At 52.0% G+C, this 15,980-nt stretch overlaps 2 protein-coding genes across 3 annotated transcripts in view; both read left to right on the forward strand.

The window, feature by feature from the left end:
- Positions 1-10,891, forward strand: part of SPMIP6 (sperm microtubule inner protein 6) — a 31,830-nt gene extending 20,939 nt beyond the window's left edge. The window contains exon 7 of the mRNA XM_063609059.1: positions 10,640-10,891. The gene's annotated coding sequence lies outside the window, so the exon portion shown is untranslated. The remainder of the gene's footprint in view (positions 1-10,639) is intronic.
- MYORG (myogenesis regulating glycosidase (putative)) lies at positions 478-10,891 on the forward strand. Of its 2 annotated transcripts, XM_063609054.1 has the most exons (4): positions 478-685; positions 1,206-1,467; positions 4,535-7,036; positions 10,640-10,891. In XM_063609054.1, the coding sequence occupies exon 3, from the start codon at positions 4,598-4,600 to the stop codon at positions 6,740-6,742; it is 2,145 nt and encodes a 714-aa protein (XP_063465124.1). In that variant the 5' UTR covers positions 478-685; positions 1,206-1,467; positions 4,535-4,597; the 3' UTR covers positions 6,743-7,036; positions 10,640-10,891. The 2 variants fall into 2 exon arrangements, with proteins under 2 accessions (XP_063465124.1, XP_055149875.1); XM_055293900.2 differs by lacking the exon at positions 1,206-1,467.
- Positions 10,892-15,980: the final 5,089 nt, after the last annotated feature.

Raw genomic sequence — 15,980 nt, forward strand, 5'->3', positions numbered from 1 at the left:
TGGGGCCCTTGATTGGAAGCACCTTGCATTGGGCGCTGAGATACTCGCGGAATTCCGCCACCACTTTTCCTATGGAAAACTGAGGGCTTGTGAGAGCGTTATACCGATATGGCCTCCACCTGCCCAAACAAGGAAGGAAGGAATTCCAATGGCCAGCTCTGCTCCTTTACCCTGCAGCTCTCTCCCTCTCATCCTCATTCCAAACCTAGCCTAGAGGTGCAACAACCCCAACCTTCCGCAGCTGCTCCTTTCTGCAGAACTACATGTCCCAGCAGGCCTGGGGCCGAGCCCCGCCTGCTTGCGGGTTAGCAGTGGCCCAGCAGGGGCGGGCCTGCCGGCGGGAGTCGAAGCCGCGGGGCGCAGGACTGAGCAAGCCTGAAATGCCAGGGGCAGAGCACAGAGCGGTGGGAGGAAGGTGGGGCTGAGGGCGGGGCCACAGATCCGCCTGATAACCTGGGAGGAGGGGTCGAACGTCAAGGGCAGGGCTGGACTCTGAGGCCCCAGGCGAGACTTGATGACTGAGGCGTGGCCAAAGAACCCCAGGGCGGGGCCCGAGGAGGGGCTCAGCTGTGCCCTGCCAGACAGAGCCCCGCGCGGCGCGGCAGCAGCTTCACTCTGGTTCAAGCGCAGGGGATCGGCGGGAAGCTCCTTCACCCCCGCTTCTGCCGGGCTGTAACTGCAATGGGTGAGCCCAGCGGGAGGGCTGTGGGGGGCGGGGGGCTGCTGAAGGAGCACTATTCCTGAACTTTCGTTCCCACCGATGAATGGGTGGAGCGAGCCTGAACACCTGGGCCCATCCCACGGCCGCGATTCCCGCGGGGCGACAGGTCCCTTGACCTCGGTCGGCCCCTTCGGACAGTATAGCCTTCGGGTGGGGTGCTGAGGGTGGCTGTGGAGTATTCCAGGCTGTGTAGGCAGTCACTCGATCCCCGCGGATCCCGTCGCCCGGGCAGGAGAGGGAGATGGGCCGGATCGAGTTGCCTTTGACATTTCCATCCCCCCTGGGAACTGTGTCCAACTAACGATTCTATTTGGAATGGCCTCCCCTCAGTTGAGTCGGGCGGGGCCCTCCCCTTCAGACCAGACTAACTGTGGCAGCCAAAACTGAGGTTGAGTGTCCAGTGAGGAGAGGCTCAGCAGGGGCAGAGCCCAGGGAGACCCGCCCTGCAGACTCCACCTGCTAGCACTAGCCTTGGGTTGACTAGATGGCGGAGGCGGCAGATTACAGAGGTCTCTGGCACCACTGTTAACACCGGAACCACAGACTTCCTCCCCCAAAGCCCCGGTACCAGATGCCATTAAAATTGCCCTCTTTGCTGCCCTCGTGGTGCTCGTGGTCGGCGTGGAGCAAGCAGCAGCACCAGCCCTTGGAAAGACAGGCCTCACCATGCCATGTCCATCTGATGGAAGCTGGTCCCACCAGCTCAGCCCCAGGACTCCTTTCTGCTACTGCATTCAGGCAGCCAGGTCAGATCATTATCTCCCATCTCCTAAAACTTAACACTGCAGAGAGCTAGGCTGGGATTTTAGATCCAGGCAGCCTTGCTACCTGGCTAACTTCAGACAAGTTCGTTTTTCTGTTTGGGCCACGTTTCCTCATCTGTAAAATGGACACTGTAGCTATGTCTGCTGGTTCCACATTGTTGATAGAACTGGATGCTGTGGTGGCATTTGGGACACTATCATGGTGTCTGGGGTGGGTGGGTGCCCAGGCCTGTGGGCTTCTGTCTTTCATCAAAGAACTTCAGATCCCAGAAAATTAAGATTCTCAAAACATAACTGTTGCAAAGCGCTTTTGAATCCACCTTGGTGGCCTCTTCCTGCCTCCAGGGCTCATGAGATAGGCTGACTTCACATGAAAGTTTTGAGGATGAGGAAGTCTCTCTCCTCTTCAGATACTGACCCTCTCTCTCCTTATTTCCTTGGTGCCCAGAATAGGGCTTTGGATATCTTGAATGAATGAATATAAACTCGCAGGTGTGATCTGAGCCACCTAAGGCCTTCTTTGGGTTCTGCTCAGCTTGAGGGCATCAGCTAAAGGCCACTGGCTGCATTTTCCAGGAGGTGTTTTCTAAGCTGTATCTATATAGGAACGGGGAGGAAAGCTAAGTCGTTGCAGACTGAGAGAAAGGGAATAAGAGTCTGTTCCAGACTAGCTAGGGCTGACAAGCTTAGGCAGCTGGGGGCAGAGGGCACTGAGAATGAGGCCCTGAGCTAGCACCGTGTGGGAAGTGCCTATGGGAGGAGCTGTGTATTGACATTTAGGATCAAATTCTGCTCCACACCTTGCATTCTTGCATGGGGGAGGTGAAAAACCTGAGTAGTTTCGGCATCTCCTTGGAAGTCCCTGGGGACTTAGAGACAGACACTGGCATCTGGGAGGAGGCTAATTACTGTTTGCCGGTCTCCTTCTCTACTTCCCCCGAGCTGCAGCAGTTGGGCAACCAACTGGCTGGCTGTGTGTATGCCCATGTGTGCACCTGGGTGGTGCTATTTCTTTGTTGGACTCTGCTCTGAAGCCTGGGACAGGAACGGTCAGTGGCCTTGAGTGGCAGAGTAGGACACACCTCTTCCCCTGAGCCTGTGTTTCCCTGTGGTCATATCTTTACTTTTTTTTTTTTTTTTTTTTTTGAGATAGGGTCTCACTTTGTCACCTAGGCTGGAGTGCAGTGGCACAATCTCGGCTCACTGCAGCCTCGACCTCCTGGGCTCAAGCAATCCTCCCACCTCAGCCCCCCAAGTAGCACCAAGGGACTACAGGTGCACACCACCATGCCTGGCTTTTTTTTTTTTTTTTTTTTTTGTATTTTGGTAGAGACAGGGTTTCACCATGTTGCCCAGGCTGGTCTCAAACTCCTGAGCTCAAGCGATCTGCCCTCCTTGGCCTCCCAAAGTGCTAGGATTACAGGCATGAGCACCGTGCATGGCCTCATATCTGGATATTTAGCATATAGTGTGTCAGAGTTTATGTGTGTTAGTGGTAGTGGTGGGTGTCTGATCCCTGGAGAGCACGTAGGTGGAGGAGGTGCGTTGGCCCAAGCTAGGTGGGTGAAATCTCCTGAAGCAGGTGGCCTAAAGGATTTAGCTTGGGGAAGGAACGAGCTTGGTAATCACAAGATAGGCCTGGCTGGAAATGGAATCAGAATGGTAGCTGAGAACACATCATGCCTCGAGCCTCCAATGCAAAGCAAACACTTTAAAATTTCATCATGGAAGTAATGAGCAGCTCTCGAAGCTAGGGACAGATAAGGCTTGATAAGTGCTTTAGAAAGATCACTATGGTTGCCGTGATCAGAAGGCACTGGTGAGAAAGAAGTTAGAGTCAGAGAGGCCTGTTGGGGGAAGCGTTCAGTAATACAGGGGAGAAGTGACAGTGCCCAAACTATGACAGAAACAGAACAGTGGGTGAAACAGAGCTAGGAAGTAGCTGGCCCACAGATGTGGTGCCAGGAGCAAAGCAGGAAGGCACGCAGGAAAATGGATGTGGTGATGGATGATGGCTGACAGCAGGGTGAGTTTGAGGGCAAAGAGAAGCAGATGTGAGAAACAACTGGCCCCCCGTGCCAGGCTCCTGCCCCAGGCCCTAATGTCTGAACCCAACTCTACCTCCCTCCAACCCAGGCCCTGGGACTAAGTCTGGCTTTGGGTGTCTTCTTTAATCTCCAGACTTCATCAGGCTTTTGACTCAGGATAAAAGCACATTCCTGAGCTGTTCTCCCTTCCTCCCTCCTCTCCTGCTCTGGGGACAGGGAAGCTAGCCTACCGCCCTGTTAAAAGTCTCAAGGGGGACTGGGCGAGGTGGCTCACGCCTGTAATGCCAGCACTTCTGGAGGCTGAGGCAGGTGGATCACTTGAGGTCATGAGTTCGAAGCCAGCCTGACCAACATGGTGAAACCCTGTCTCTACCAAAAATACAAAAATTAGCTAAGTGTGGTAGTGTGCGCCTTTAATCCCAGCTACTCGGGAGGTTGAGGCAGGAGACCCGCTTGAACCCAAGAGGCAGAGGTTGCAGTGAGCTGAGATCACGCCACTGCACTCCAGTCTGGGTGACAGAGGGAGACTCCATTTCAAAAAAAAAAAAAAAGTCTCAAGGAGCTGGCTGGACAATCCCTTCTCCCACCCCGACCATCCACACCTCTAGGAGTGCAGGACTTCTCTAGTTCCTTCCCTGTCTCTTCAGCCCGAACGGCCCCATGTGTGATCCGGGGAGGCCTGGCTTATCCTGTGATCCTGGAAAGCTCCCTGACCCTCTCAGGGTTTGTTTCTCCACTAGGAAAATGAAGATGCGTGCCATCTCCCAGTCACATGCGCCGCCCCCCCGTCACAGAGTCCTAATTTGGACAAGCATTAGGTCCCATGAGAAAGAGTGGGTTAGGGACAGATTGTCCTGGTAAGTGTCTCACCTTTGCCACTCTTCAAGCCCTCAGGTTCCAGTATTCACCTTCCCAAAGTATACACCTCCTCTTAGCTTGCGGCAGCAAATGGGAATATCATGGGATGAGCTAGCTCAGTTCCATCTCTCTCCTCCTTTCAGAGCAGGGTGAGAGGAGCTCAGTCAGATGGCCCCACGGCCCGCTCCTTTCTTAGCAGCCCACTAATGCTCCAGAACCCTCAGGAGAAGAGCCAGGCCTACCTCCGCCGCCGCCGGCCTGGCTGCTACGCATACCGTCAGAACCCCGAGGCCATCGCAGCCGCAGCTATGTACACCTTCCTGCCAGACAACTTCTCGCCTGCCAAGCCCAAGCCTTCCAAAGAGCTGAAGCCGTTGCTGGGCTCCGCGGTCCTGGGGCTGCTGCTTGTGCTGGCCGCGGTGGTGGCCTGGTGCTACTACAGCGTCTCCTTACGCAAGGCGGAACGACTTCGCGCAGAGCTGCTGGACCTGAAAGCTGGCGGCTTCTCCATCCGCAACCAGAAGGGAGAGCAGGTCTTCCGCCTGGCCTTCCGCTCCGGCGTGCTGGACCTCGACTCCTGCAGCCGCGATGGCGCCCTGCTGGGCTGCTCGCTCACGGCCGACGGGCGGCCGCTGCACTTCTTTATCCAGACTGTGCGGCCCAAGGACACGGTCATGTGCTATCGCGTGCGCTGGGAGGAGGCAGCGCCGGGCCGGGCCGTGGAGCACGCCATGTTCTTGGGCGACGCGGCGGCCCACTGGTATGGTGGCGCCGAGATGAGGACGCAACACTGGCCCATCCGCCTGGATGGCCAGCAGGAGCCCCAGCCGTTCGTCACCAGCGATGTCTACTCCTCCGACGCCGCGTTTGGGGGCATCCTCGAGCGCTACTGGCTATCTTCGCGCGCGGCTGCCATCAAAGTCAATGACTCAGTGCCCTTCCACCTGGGCTGGAACAGCACGGAGCGCTCGCTGCGGCTTCAGGCGCGCTACCACGACACGCCCTACAAGCCACCCGCCGGCCGCGCCGCAGCGCCAGAGCTGAGCTACCGAGTGTGCGTGGGCTCGGATGTCACCTCCATCCACAAGTACATGGTGCGCCGCTACTTCAACAAGCCTTCAAGGGTGCCAGCACCCGAGGCCTTCCGAGACCCCATTTGGTCCACGTGGGCGCTGTACGGGCGCGCCGTGGACCAGGACAAGGTGCTGCGTTTTGCCCAACAGATCCGCCAGCACCACTTCAACAGCAGCCACCTGGAAATCGACGACATGTACACACCTGCTTATGGCGACTTCGACTTTGATGAGGTCAAATTCCCCAACGCCAGCGACATGTTCCGCCGCCTCCGCGACGCCGGCTTCCACGTCACGCTCTGGGTGCACCCGTTTGTCAACTACAACTCGTCGCGCTTCGGCGAGGGCGTGGAGCGCGAGCTGTTCGTGCGCGAACCCACGGGCCGGTTACCCGCGCTGGTGCGCTGGTGGAACGGCATCGGCGCGGTGCTCGACTTCACGCACCCAAAGGCCCGCGACTGGTTTCAGGGACACCTGCGGCGGCTGCGCTCTCGCTACTCCGTGGCTTCCTTCAAGTTCGACGCGGGTGAGGTCAGCTACCTGCCGCGGGACTTCAGCACCTACCGGCCGCTGCCGGACCCCAGCGTCTGGAGCCGGCGCTACACTGAGATGGCGCTGCCCTTCTTCTCGCTGGCGGAGGTGCGCGTGGGCTACCAGTCACAGAACATCTCCTGCTTCTTCCGCCTGGTGGATCGCGACTCTGTGTGGGGCTACGACTTGGGGCTGCGCTCACTCATCCCCGCAGTGCTCACTGTCAGCATGCTGGGCTACCCATTCATCCTACCCGATATGGTGGGCGGCAACGCCGTGCCCCAGCGTACAGCCGGCGGCGATGTGCCCGAGCGGGAGCTCTACATTCGCTGGCTGGAAGTGGCCGCCTTTATGCCTGCCATGCAGTTCTCTATCCCGCCCTGGCGCTACGACGCGGAAGTGGTGGCCATCGCGCAGAAGTTCGCCGCCCTGCGGGCCTCGCTTGTGGCACCGCTGTTGCTTGAGCTGGCGGGCGAGGTCACCGACACGGGTGACCCTATCGTGCGCCCCCTTTGGTGGATTGCGCCCGGCGACGAGACAGCTCACCGCATCGACTCGCAGTTCCTTATTGGGGACACGCTGCTTGTGGCCCCGGTGCTGGAGCCGGGCAAGCAGGAGCGCGACGTCTATTTGCCCGCCGGCAAGTGGCGCAGCTACAAGGGTGAGCTTTTCGACAAGACGCCGGTGCTGCTTACCGATTACCCGGTCGACCTGGATGAGATCGCCTACTTTACCTGGGCATCCTGACCCAGCCCAGGGCCCGGTAACTGCAAAGCCCCCAGCCTTCATGCAGACCTTGAACCCTGCGTCACACTCGCACCATGTACTCCCAGGAACCTCCACCTCTATACCACCCATTAAGTGGCTGCTGACTTAAATGTGCTGGAACCAGCTGCCGAAGGTGGGGCCTGGGGAGGGGGAACTGAAGCAATCTCCTGCTCCAACGCACAGTCCTTACTGTGCCCTTTCAACCCCCACACTCACACCAATCTGCAGAAACCTCTTCCCTGGGGTGGAAGCCAGAGAGCTTAGAGGAAAAAGGTCAGCTCTGTTCCTGTTATACATGGTTCGGGTTTAAAAGCACAAAGAGAAACCTTTCCATCCTGGCTTTCGTGGCCATCTTTGTCCATCTTAGGTGGGGACTTGATCTTATTTAAGGTCTCCAAATAGCCCCCACCACACTTAGAAAGTGTGCTTTCTTAGTGTTAGAAGCCAGGCCCTGAGTCCCCAGCACTCACCTGAACTGTGGCTGATTTGGTCCCAGTCCAGCTGGGGAGGTGTTTGGCTAACTGACAAGGAGGCAAGAGATTCCCTCTCAGGGAACAGGAGGACTGGGCTTAGCACAGGGCCATCATCATGTTCCCTATTTGTGAACAGACTCCTAACACTGCACTAACCCATTTGTGTACATACATGGGATCAGCCCTGGGCCAAATGTGCCTGATGGGAACAGACTTGCAGGGCCATGCAGGCCAGACTTTGTGCCTTAACTCAAGAGTGTGCGTGTGTGTGTGTGTGTGTGTGTGAGAGAGAGAGAGAGAAACACGCATCATGGGTCCGTGATCTGTGAAATGAACACAACCTCTCTGAGGCTGGATAACCTGGAGGAAGGGGGCATGGAGCAAATGTGAGGCTCTGATTGCTAAGCCAGCCTCCTCCCAGGTGGTTTCCCCAGGACTCTAGTAGGAAATAAATAGCCCTTTCAAGATTCCTCAGCTGCCTCACCCCCTGCACATGTGCCTGGGGTGTGGCCTAGAAGGAAGTGATGTTCTTATTCTGGTGGTCTGTGCTTCTGAACACAGGCTACATGCACACACTGACAACTACCAATAAACAGACAGGGGAAGGTCTTTCATCTCAGCCATTTTCTCTTTTTTTTTTTCCCTAAGATGGAGTCTTGCTCTGTCACCCAGGTTGGAGTGCAAGGGCACAATGAGCTTACTGCAACCCCCCACCTAGGTTCAAGCGATTCTCCTGCCTCAGCATCCCGAGTAGCCGAGATTACAGGCATGCATCACTATGCCTGGCTTTTTGTATTTTTTAGTAGAGATGGGGTTTCACCATGTTGGCCAGGCTAGTCTCGAACTCCTGACTTAGTGATCCACCCACCTTGGCCTCCCAAAGTGTTGGGATTACGGGCATGAGCCACCACGCTAGCCATTTTCTCTTTCTAAGAAGAGCAACCTCAGCCGGAGTGAGTTTTTTGTGACTTTGCAGCTGAGTCTGGAGAAAAGTGGCATGCCAGAGCGGGTCGGTGGGAAACAGGGTGAACTTTAGCTTCCATCAACAGCTCTGGTAGCAAAACCAGTCCCCTACCCCCTAGAGAATGCATCCGTTTCCCCACCTGATATGGTTTGGCTGTGTCCCCACCTAAAACTCATCTTGAATTGTAGCTCCCATAATTGCCATGTGTTGTGGGAAGGACCCAGTGGGAGATAATTGAAATATGGGGGCAGTTTCCGCCATACTGTTCTGGTGGTAGCGAATAGATCTCGTGAGATTTGATGATTTTATAAGGGGTTTCCCCTTTTGCTTACTTCTCATTCTGTCTTGCCTGCCACCACGTAAGACGTGCCTTTCTGTCATGCTTGTGAGGCCTCCCCAGCCACGTGGAGCTGTGAGTTCATTAAACCTCTTTTTCTTTATAAATTACCCAGTCTTGGTTATGTCTTTATCAGCACTGTGAAAATGAACCTATACAGTAAATTGGTACCAGTAGAGTGGGGCGCTGCTGTAAATACCCAAAAATGTGGAAGCAACTTTGGAACTGGGTAACAGGCAGAGGTTGGAACAGTTTGGAGGGATCAGAAGACAGGAAAATGTGGGAAAGTTTGGGACTTCCTAGAGACTTGTTAAATGGCTTTGACCAAAATGCTGATAATGATTTGGACATGAAATCCAGGCTGAGTTGGTCTCAGATAACGATGAGGAACTTGTTTGGTACTGGAGTAAAGGTGACTCTTGCTATGTTTTAGAAAAGAGCCTGGCTGCATTTTGCCCCTGCCCTAGAGATTTGTGGAACTCTGAACTCGAGGGAGATGATTTAGGGTATCTGGCAGAAGAAATTTCTAAGCAGCAAAGCATTCATGAGGTGACTTGGGTGCTGTTAAAAGCATTCAGTTTTAAAAGGGAAACAGACCATAAAAGTTTGGAAAATTTGCAGCCTGATGATGAGATAGAAAAGAAAAATCCATTTTCTGAGGATAAATTCAAGCCCCCTGCAGAAATCTGCATAAGTAACAAGGAGCCAAATGTTAGTCACTAAGACATGGGGAAAATGTCTGCAGGGCACATCAGAGACCTTTGCAGCCGTGCCTCCCATCACAGGCCTGGAGGCCTAGGAGGAAAAAAATGGTTTTGTGGGCCAGGCCCAAGGTCCCCCTGCTGTGTGCAGCCCAGGGACTTGGTACCATGCATCCCAGCTGCTCTAGTCATGGCTAAAAGGGGCCAAGGTACAGCTCAGGCCTTGGCTTCAGAGGGTGCAAGCCCCAAGTCTTGGCATCTTCCACGTAGTGTTGAGCCTGCGGGTGCACAGAAGTCAAGAACTGAGGTTTGGGAACCTTTGCTTAGATTTCAGAGAATGTATGGAAATGCATGGATGTCCAGGCAGAAGTTTGCTACAGGAGTGAGGCCCTCATGGAGAACCTCTGTTAAGGCAATGTGGAAGGGGAAGCCCCCACACAGAGACCCCACTGGGACACTGCCTACTAGAGCTGTGAGAAGAAGGCCACCGTCCTCCAGACATCAGAATGGTATATCCACTGACAGCTTGCACCATGCACCTGGAAAAGCCACAGACACTCAACGCCAGCCTGTAAAAGCAACCAAGAAGTAGGCTGTACCCTGCAATGCCATAGGGGTGGAGCTGCCCAAGACCATGGGAACCCACCTCCTGCATCAGTGTGACCTGGATGTGAGACATGGAGTCAAAGGAGACCATTTTGGAGCTTTAAGATTTAACTGCCCTGCGGGATTTCAGACTTGCATGGGGCTTTTAGCCCCTTCGTTTTCGCCAACTTCTCCCACTTGAAATGGGTGTATTTAGCCAATGCCTGTACCTCCATTGTATCTAGGAAGTAACTAACTAGCCTTTGATTTTACAGGCTCATAGGCGATCGGGACTTGCCTTGTTTCAGATGAGACTTTGGAATGTGGACTTTTGAGTTATTGCTGAAATGAGTTAAGACCTTGGGGGACTGTTGGAAAGGCATGATTGATTTTTAAATGAGAGGACATGAGATTTGGGAGGGGCCAGGGAGAGAATGATATGGTTTGGCTGTGTCCCCACCCAAATATCACCTTAAATTGTAGCTCCCATAATTGTGGGAGGCACCTGGTGGGAGATAATTCAATCATGGGGGCAGTTTCTCCCATACTGTTCTGGTGGTAGTGAATAAGTCTCACAAGATCTGATGGTTTTTTAAGGGGTTTCCCCTTTTGCTTGGCTCTCATTCTGTCTTGCCTGCTGCCATGTAAGATGTGCCTTTCACCTTCCACCATGATTGTGAGGCCTCTCCAGCCACATAGAACTGTGAGTTCATTAAACCTCTTTTTCTTTATAAATTACCCAGTCTCGGGTATGTCTTTATCAGCAGTGTGAAAACAGACTAATACACCACTCCTCTACCTTCTTTATTTCCTCAGTGTGGAAAATGCCTGATGAAAGCTTTGGGGCCCTCACAGACGCACAACTCAAGTGCTGATTCTATCACTCATCTACCAGCTCTGTGACCTTGAACAAGCTGCTTAACCTTGCTAAGCCTCTGTTTTCTCATACGTCAAATGGTGATAATAATGCCTACCTCCCGAGGTTGTTGTAAGAATTACAAGCACAAATGTATGTAAAGTGCCTGGCACAAAGTAGGTGCTCAATAAATGGTAGCTATTATAATACTATTTCTTGTTTTATTGATTAAAAACAAGGATCCTTCTAGAACCCAGCTCTCAGCCTGGATGGCTTTCTCTGGGCCTGCTGTGACACCCCGTCCCCAGTCCTCTGCACATAGCACCCAGTTGAACTCTGAGTTTGTGACCCAAAGGACACTGTAGTCCAGGAGAAAGGCAAAAAGAGAGATACCTCAAGGTGGGATGTCAGGAACCAGGATTCCTGGGTCCCTGGGAGATGGAAAGTGAATATAGTTTCTCTCCTTTTCATCAAGTGTCTACCATCTACCAAATGATACTCACTGATAAGCCTCCCCAGACCCTGGTGTCCAGCCATGTGCTCTGGAGTAAGTGTAGAAGGAGAACCCCAGGCTGGGCCCTGGAAAGTTCCTTAAATGGCTGGAGAACATGACCCACATTTGAATGGTTCTCCAGCTTTCTATGCAACCTGAAACCAGTTTACCTAACCTTGGTTTCTTCATCTTTAAAATGGAATTTCTAGGATTCACTGAGATGTGTATAAAACCCTATGCAGGGGGAGGGGGGAGGAATAGCATTAGGAGATATACCTAATGTAAATGACGAGTTAACAGGTGCAGCACACCAACATGGCACATGTATACATATGTAACAAACCTGCGCGTTGTGCACGTGTACCCTAGAACTTAAAGTATAATAAATTAAAAAAGGAAAAAAATAAATAAAACACTTATGCAAAAATTGGCAAAGAGTAAATGCTCAATAAATGGTAACTCCTATGAACTATTATAAACAAGGAACAAAGAGAGAAAAGCCTTGGCTAGAACCTGTATTGTCCAATATGGTAGTGAGTAGCCACATATGGCTTCTTAAATTTACTTCTAAAATTAATTAAAATTCAGTTCTTTAGGCACATTAGCCACACTTCAAATGTTCAACAGCCATATGTGGCTAGTGGCTAATATATTGGACAGTGCAAATTATAGAACTTATCCATAGTTGCAACAAGTATTATTGGACAGCCCTGGACCAAGCAGTGTGTCACATGGGGAGGAAGAAGATAATCTGTGAGGCTTCCCTGGAGGAGGAGTACCTTTTAGAAGGGCATTGAAGGCAGGCAGGAGTGTCTGACGGCCTGGATGGAAACCAGACTGCACACCTTGTCTGGCCAAATTCCACCAAACTGGCCCTTGGCTTGGGATCTGGTTTCTTGTCTGGCTTCTGCCATTGACCCCATTAATCACAAAAGCACAGATGAACAAACTGAAGCTCTGAGAGAGGAGGGTATTGGCCTGAGGTCATATGGAAAATTAGTAACCACAGCTGCACTAGAACATTGGTATCCTGTTTCCAGGGATCTAGAATCTCAGACCCAGAACTCACCCCCTTTCAACAGCATGGCCCATCCCAGTCTGTATACCTCCAAGGATGGGAGCTAGCTGAAATGTGCATCTCTGAAGCTGCCACCAAGTGGGCCTGATTCTAGGCCGAGAAGTGTTTCCCCTTCCTCCATTGATGCTAAAAAAAGATTCAAGTAATTGGGAGGGCATGCTGAAATGTGAGGATTCATGAGGATCTTTCTTGGAGCTAGGGAAAGAGAAAAGAACTGGGCTGCCAGCTATCCCTATCCCTAATTTCCCAGGGTGCCAGGAACTCTGGCTCCTGCCAGCCTTGTCCAGTCCCTTATCCCTGCACATTCCAAATTTATCTCTCTCTGCACATCTGGATCTGGGTGGGGGCAGGTGCTGACCCTCCCCTGTGGAGCTTCCAGCAGCCTTGTCGTAGCCAGAATTCCTCACTGGTCTCCCCTCTACCCCTGGGCTGGTGGGCAGTGGGTGTGATATGCATAAATGGGAACTCCCTTCTTCAGGAGTAATGGGGATGAACTGAGTGGCCATTGCAGGAAGCCTGGGACCAGAGCCTAGGCTCCTGTGACCTTCTGTTCCTGAGAGTGTGTCTCAGTTTCCCTTCCAACACTATATGAATGGGTTGAGCCCCAGCCAAGCCTGCTCTATGAGCCCAAGCTATGGGTTTTCTGGGAGAGTTTTTGTCGTTATTTCCCCAGATTTCTGACCCTGGATCTGGCTCCAGAGCAAATCTTATTCTCCTGGTTCCCCTCACCAAGTACTCTGGTCCTTTCTCCCCTCCCTGAGTAAGGGCCAATGTTGACCTCTTTGTCCCCTGGCCACTATCCCACATCAGACCTAATCAATTGGAGCCTGGACCACTGTAGTGGTCTCCTAATCCTTTCCGCTCTTGGACCCGGCAAACCACCAATCCACACAGCAGCCAAGGAAATCTTCGTGAAATTCAATCATGTCATTTAGAAAAAAATCAAAGCTTTGGTATTCAAAGCCTCTATGATCTGGCTCCTTTTCACTCCTCTGTCTCTGCTTCTGTGAGGGAGACACACACACACAAACACACACACACACCCCATCATATTTTGAAAAGCATTTGAAGAAATACTACCTTTTATTCTGGAAACAGCTGTACAACCATCCCTTCCAGGAAAGGTCTGTGCAGACTCAGCCTTGAAGAAAAATGCAGTGGCAACTGCGTGGTTTCCTTTCCTGCCATTGTTCGACTCAGTGGGGCTTCTGCTGATACCCTGCCCTCTCCAGACACACCCCTGCTCCCAAGGAAGCAGCCTGCTTTTTATCTTAAGGCTAGTCCTGCCCAAGGATCTTTCCAGCAGCTTGAGGGGAGGGTAGAATACTTGGCCTTATGTGGTGAGCCCTGGGTTGCATGGCTCCAGGGTTGCGGGGAGGTATGGGAGAAAACAGAAGAGGAGGCCCCGTTCTGGGAAGCTCTCAGTCTAGAGAACAGGAAAAGGTTGTGCCTCTTGTGCTCTGTATTCTTGTGCTGTTTTTCCCTCTCAGGCCCCTTTTCCCTCCCCAGGGAGTCTAGTTGAGAACTTCCTATTACATAATCCCGAGCAGGATGGGGGCGGGAGGGGACAGAAAGTGGATTTGGTGGGGACTGAGGAAAGGCAGACAACTGGTCTCACTGAGACTGGGCTCCCGTAGCACAGCTTCAAGAGGGCAGCAGCAGGGGGAAGGGGGAATGGCACTTCTAGAAAAGAAAGAATGAGTTGGGCCAAAGGCTAGATGGCTAGAGGTCAGAGCCTCTACTCCCCAAACATAGGGGCCTCACTTGGGGTCACATATCTGCACAGGAATTTCAATTGAGATTCTACCATTATAACTTCATTCCTTAAAGTCTTCAATTCAGCAAACAAGCACTTTCAGTAAAGGTGTAAGGCACTGTTTTTTAAGGTCAAAAGGGTATTTTGGTTTTCTACTGCCTCTATGAAATGCCACTAGGAGGTAAAAGTTAAGACCACCCTGCTGGGGAGAGGATCATTTGATGCTGCTTCACCCTGAGCAGTGAAGGGGTAGTGGGGAAACAGGTGGTGCTCCAGGCAGATCCTCTTTTGTGTGGGTGGGAAAATAGGATGAGTGGTTATTAGGGAAAATTTCTAGGAGGAGATGCTCTGGAGCTTGGAGGGCTCCCAATTGAAGGGGAAATTGAGGTCTCAGCCCCACATGTCCCGTCATAGGTGAAACCACATCCGATACAAGGAGGTAAACTACCCACCTTCACTGACTCCCACAATATTTACCTAGTTGCCTTCCCTATCACCCAGCCAGAGTCCACCCCACAGGGGCCAGAAGAGGTACATAGTTCCTTGCACATTTATCTCTGTGCCTGAGACATCACAAGAGATATTGGCCACTTTCTAAACCTTACAAACCTTGGGGGCCAGAACCTGGCTGGGACCAGTTCTTTCAGGCACAGGGACATACATAGTCTGTTGCACCTAGAACACTTGCTCCCTCTTCCCTCCCTAGTGCCCACAATTGGCCTCTAGTGTTATGCTTGAATTCCACTCCTAGCTATACCACTGAGCCTCCCAGACATAACCACTCTGGACCCCAGGTTGAGCCCTGACCCTGACCATTGATGATTCTGTCTGGACTCCACATCCTCTTAACATGACACAGAAGCCAGACTAGGACTTTGTGGCCCCTGTTCAGGGGCAGGGAAGCTTTGAGTCTATGTTAAAACATGACTCTACCAAATAGTGCTTTTTCAGGTGCTGGGCACAGTGGCTCATGCCTGTAATCCCAGAACTTTAGGGGCCTGAGGAGGGAGGATTGCTTGAGACCAGGAGTTGGAGACCAGCCTGGCTAATATAGTAAGACTCCATCTCTTTAAAACAAATAAATAGTGCTTTTTGTATAAGTAAATTTCTAGAAAAAATCAAAAGCACAAAATAATTTTTTTTTTTTTTTTTTTCTGAGACAGAGTCTTGTTCTATCGCCCAGGCTGGAGTACAGCGGTGTGATCTCAGCTCACTGCAACCTCTGCCTCCCGGGCTCAAATGATTCTCATGCTTCAGCCTCCCAAGTAGCTGGGACTACAGGTGCGCATCAACACACTTAGCTAATTTTTTATATTTTAGCAGAGACAGGGTTTCACCATGTTGCCCAGGGTGGTCTTGAACTCCTGAGCTTAGGCAATCCGCCTGCCTCAGCCTCCCAAAGTACTAGGATTACAGGCATGAGCCACTGCGCCTGGCCACAAAATAAATTACATTCTATTTAAAAAGTGATATACAATGATAAGCAAGATTTTAAATGTGTAACACATACAATTTGACCCACTTTTAATGGACTTCAATGATCAATTATGATTTAGTCTAACTCTACTTTTAGCATAAAAGTTGGGTGAAACAAAAAGTCCAAAGAGACACAGCAAAAACTGTTAGAATTGAAGGAAGACTAGACATTTCAATAACAACAGCCAGGCGCAGTGGCTCACACCTGTAATCCTAGCACAATGGGAGGCTGAAGTGGGAGGATTGCTTGAGCCCAGGAGTTCAAGATCAGCCTATGCAATATGGTGAGACCCCATTGCTATTATAAAAAAGAAAAGGGACTGGGTGTGGTGGTGCGGTGGCTCATGCCTGTAATCCCAGCATTTTGGGAGCCCAAGGCGGGCAGATCACGAGGTCAGGAGTTCGAGACCAGCCTGACCAACATGGTGAAACCCCATCTCTACTAAAAATATAAAAATCAGCTGAGCGTGGTGGTGGGTGCCTGTAATCCCAGCTACT

This window comes from Symphalangus syndactylus, chromosome 9, assembly GCF_028878055.3.
Source record: "Symphalangus syndactylus isolate Jambi chromosome 9, NHGRI_mSymSyn1-v2.1_pri, whole genome shotgun sequence".
Lineage (NCBI taxonomy): Eukaryota > Metazoa > Chordata > Mammalia > Primates > Hylobatidae > Symphalangus > Symphalangus syndactylus.

Bases quoted from the DNA above. Each gene is read 5' to 3' on its own strand.
- MYORG (XM_063609054.1), top strand. From the start codon at position 4,598: ATGCTCCAGAACCCTCAGGAGAAGAGCCAGGCCTACCTCCGCCGCCGC.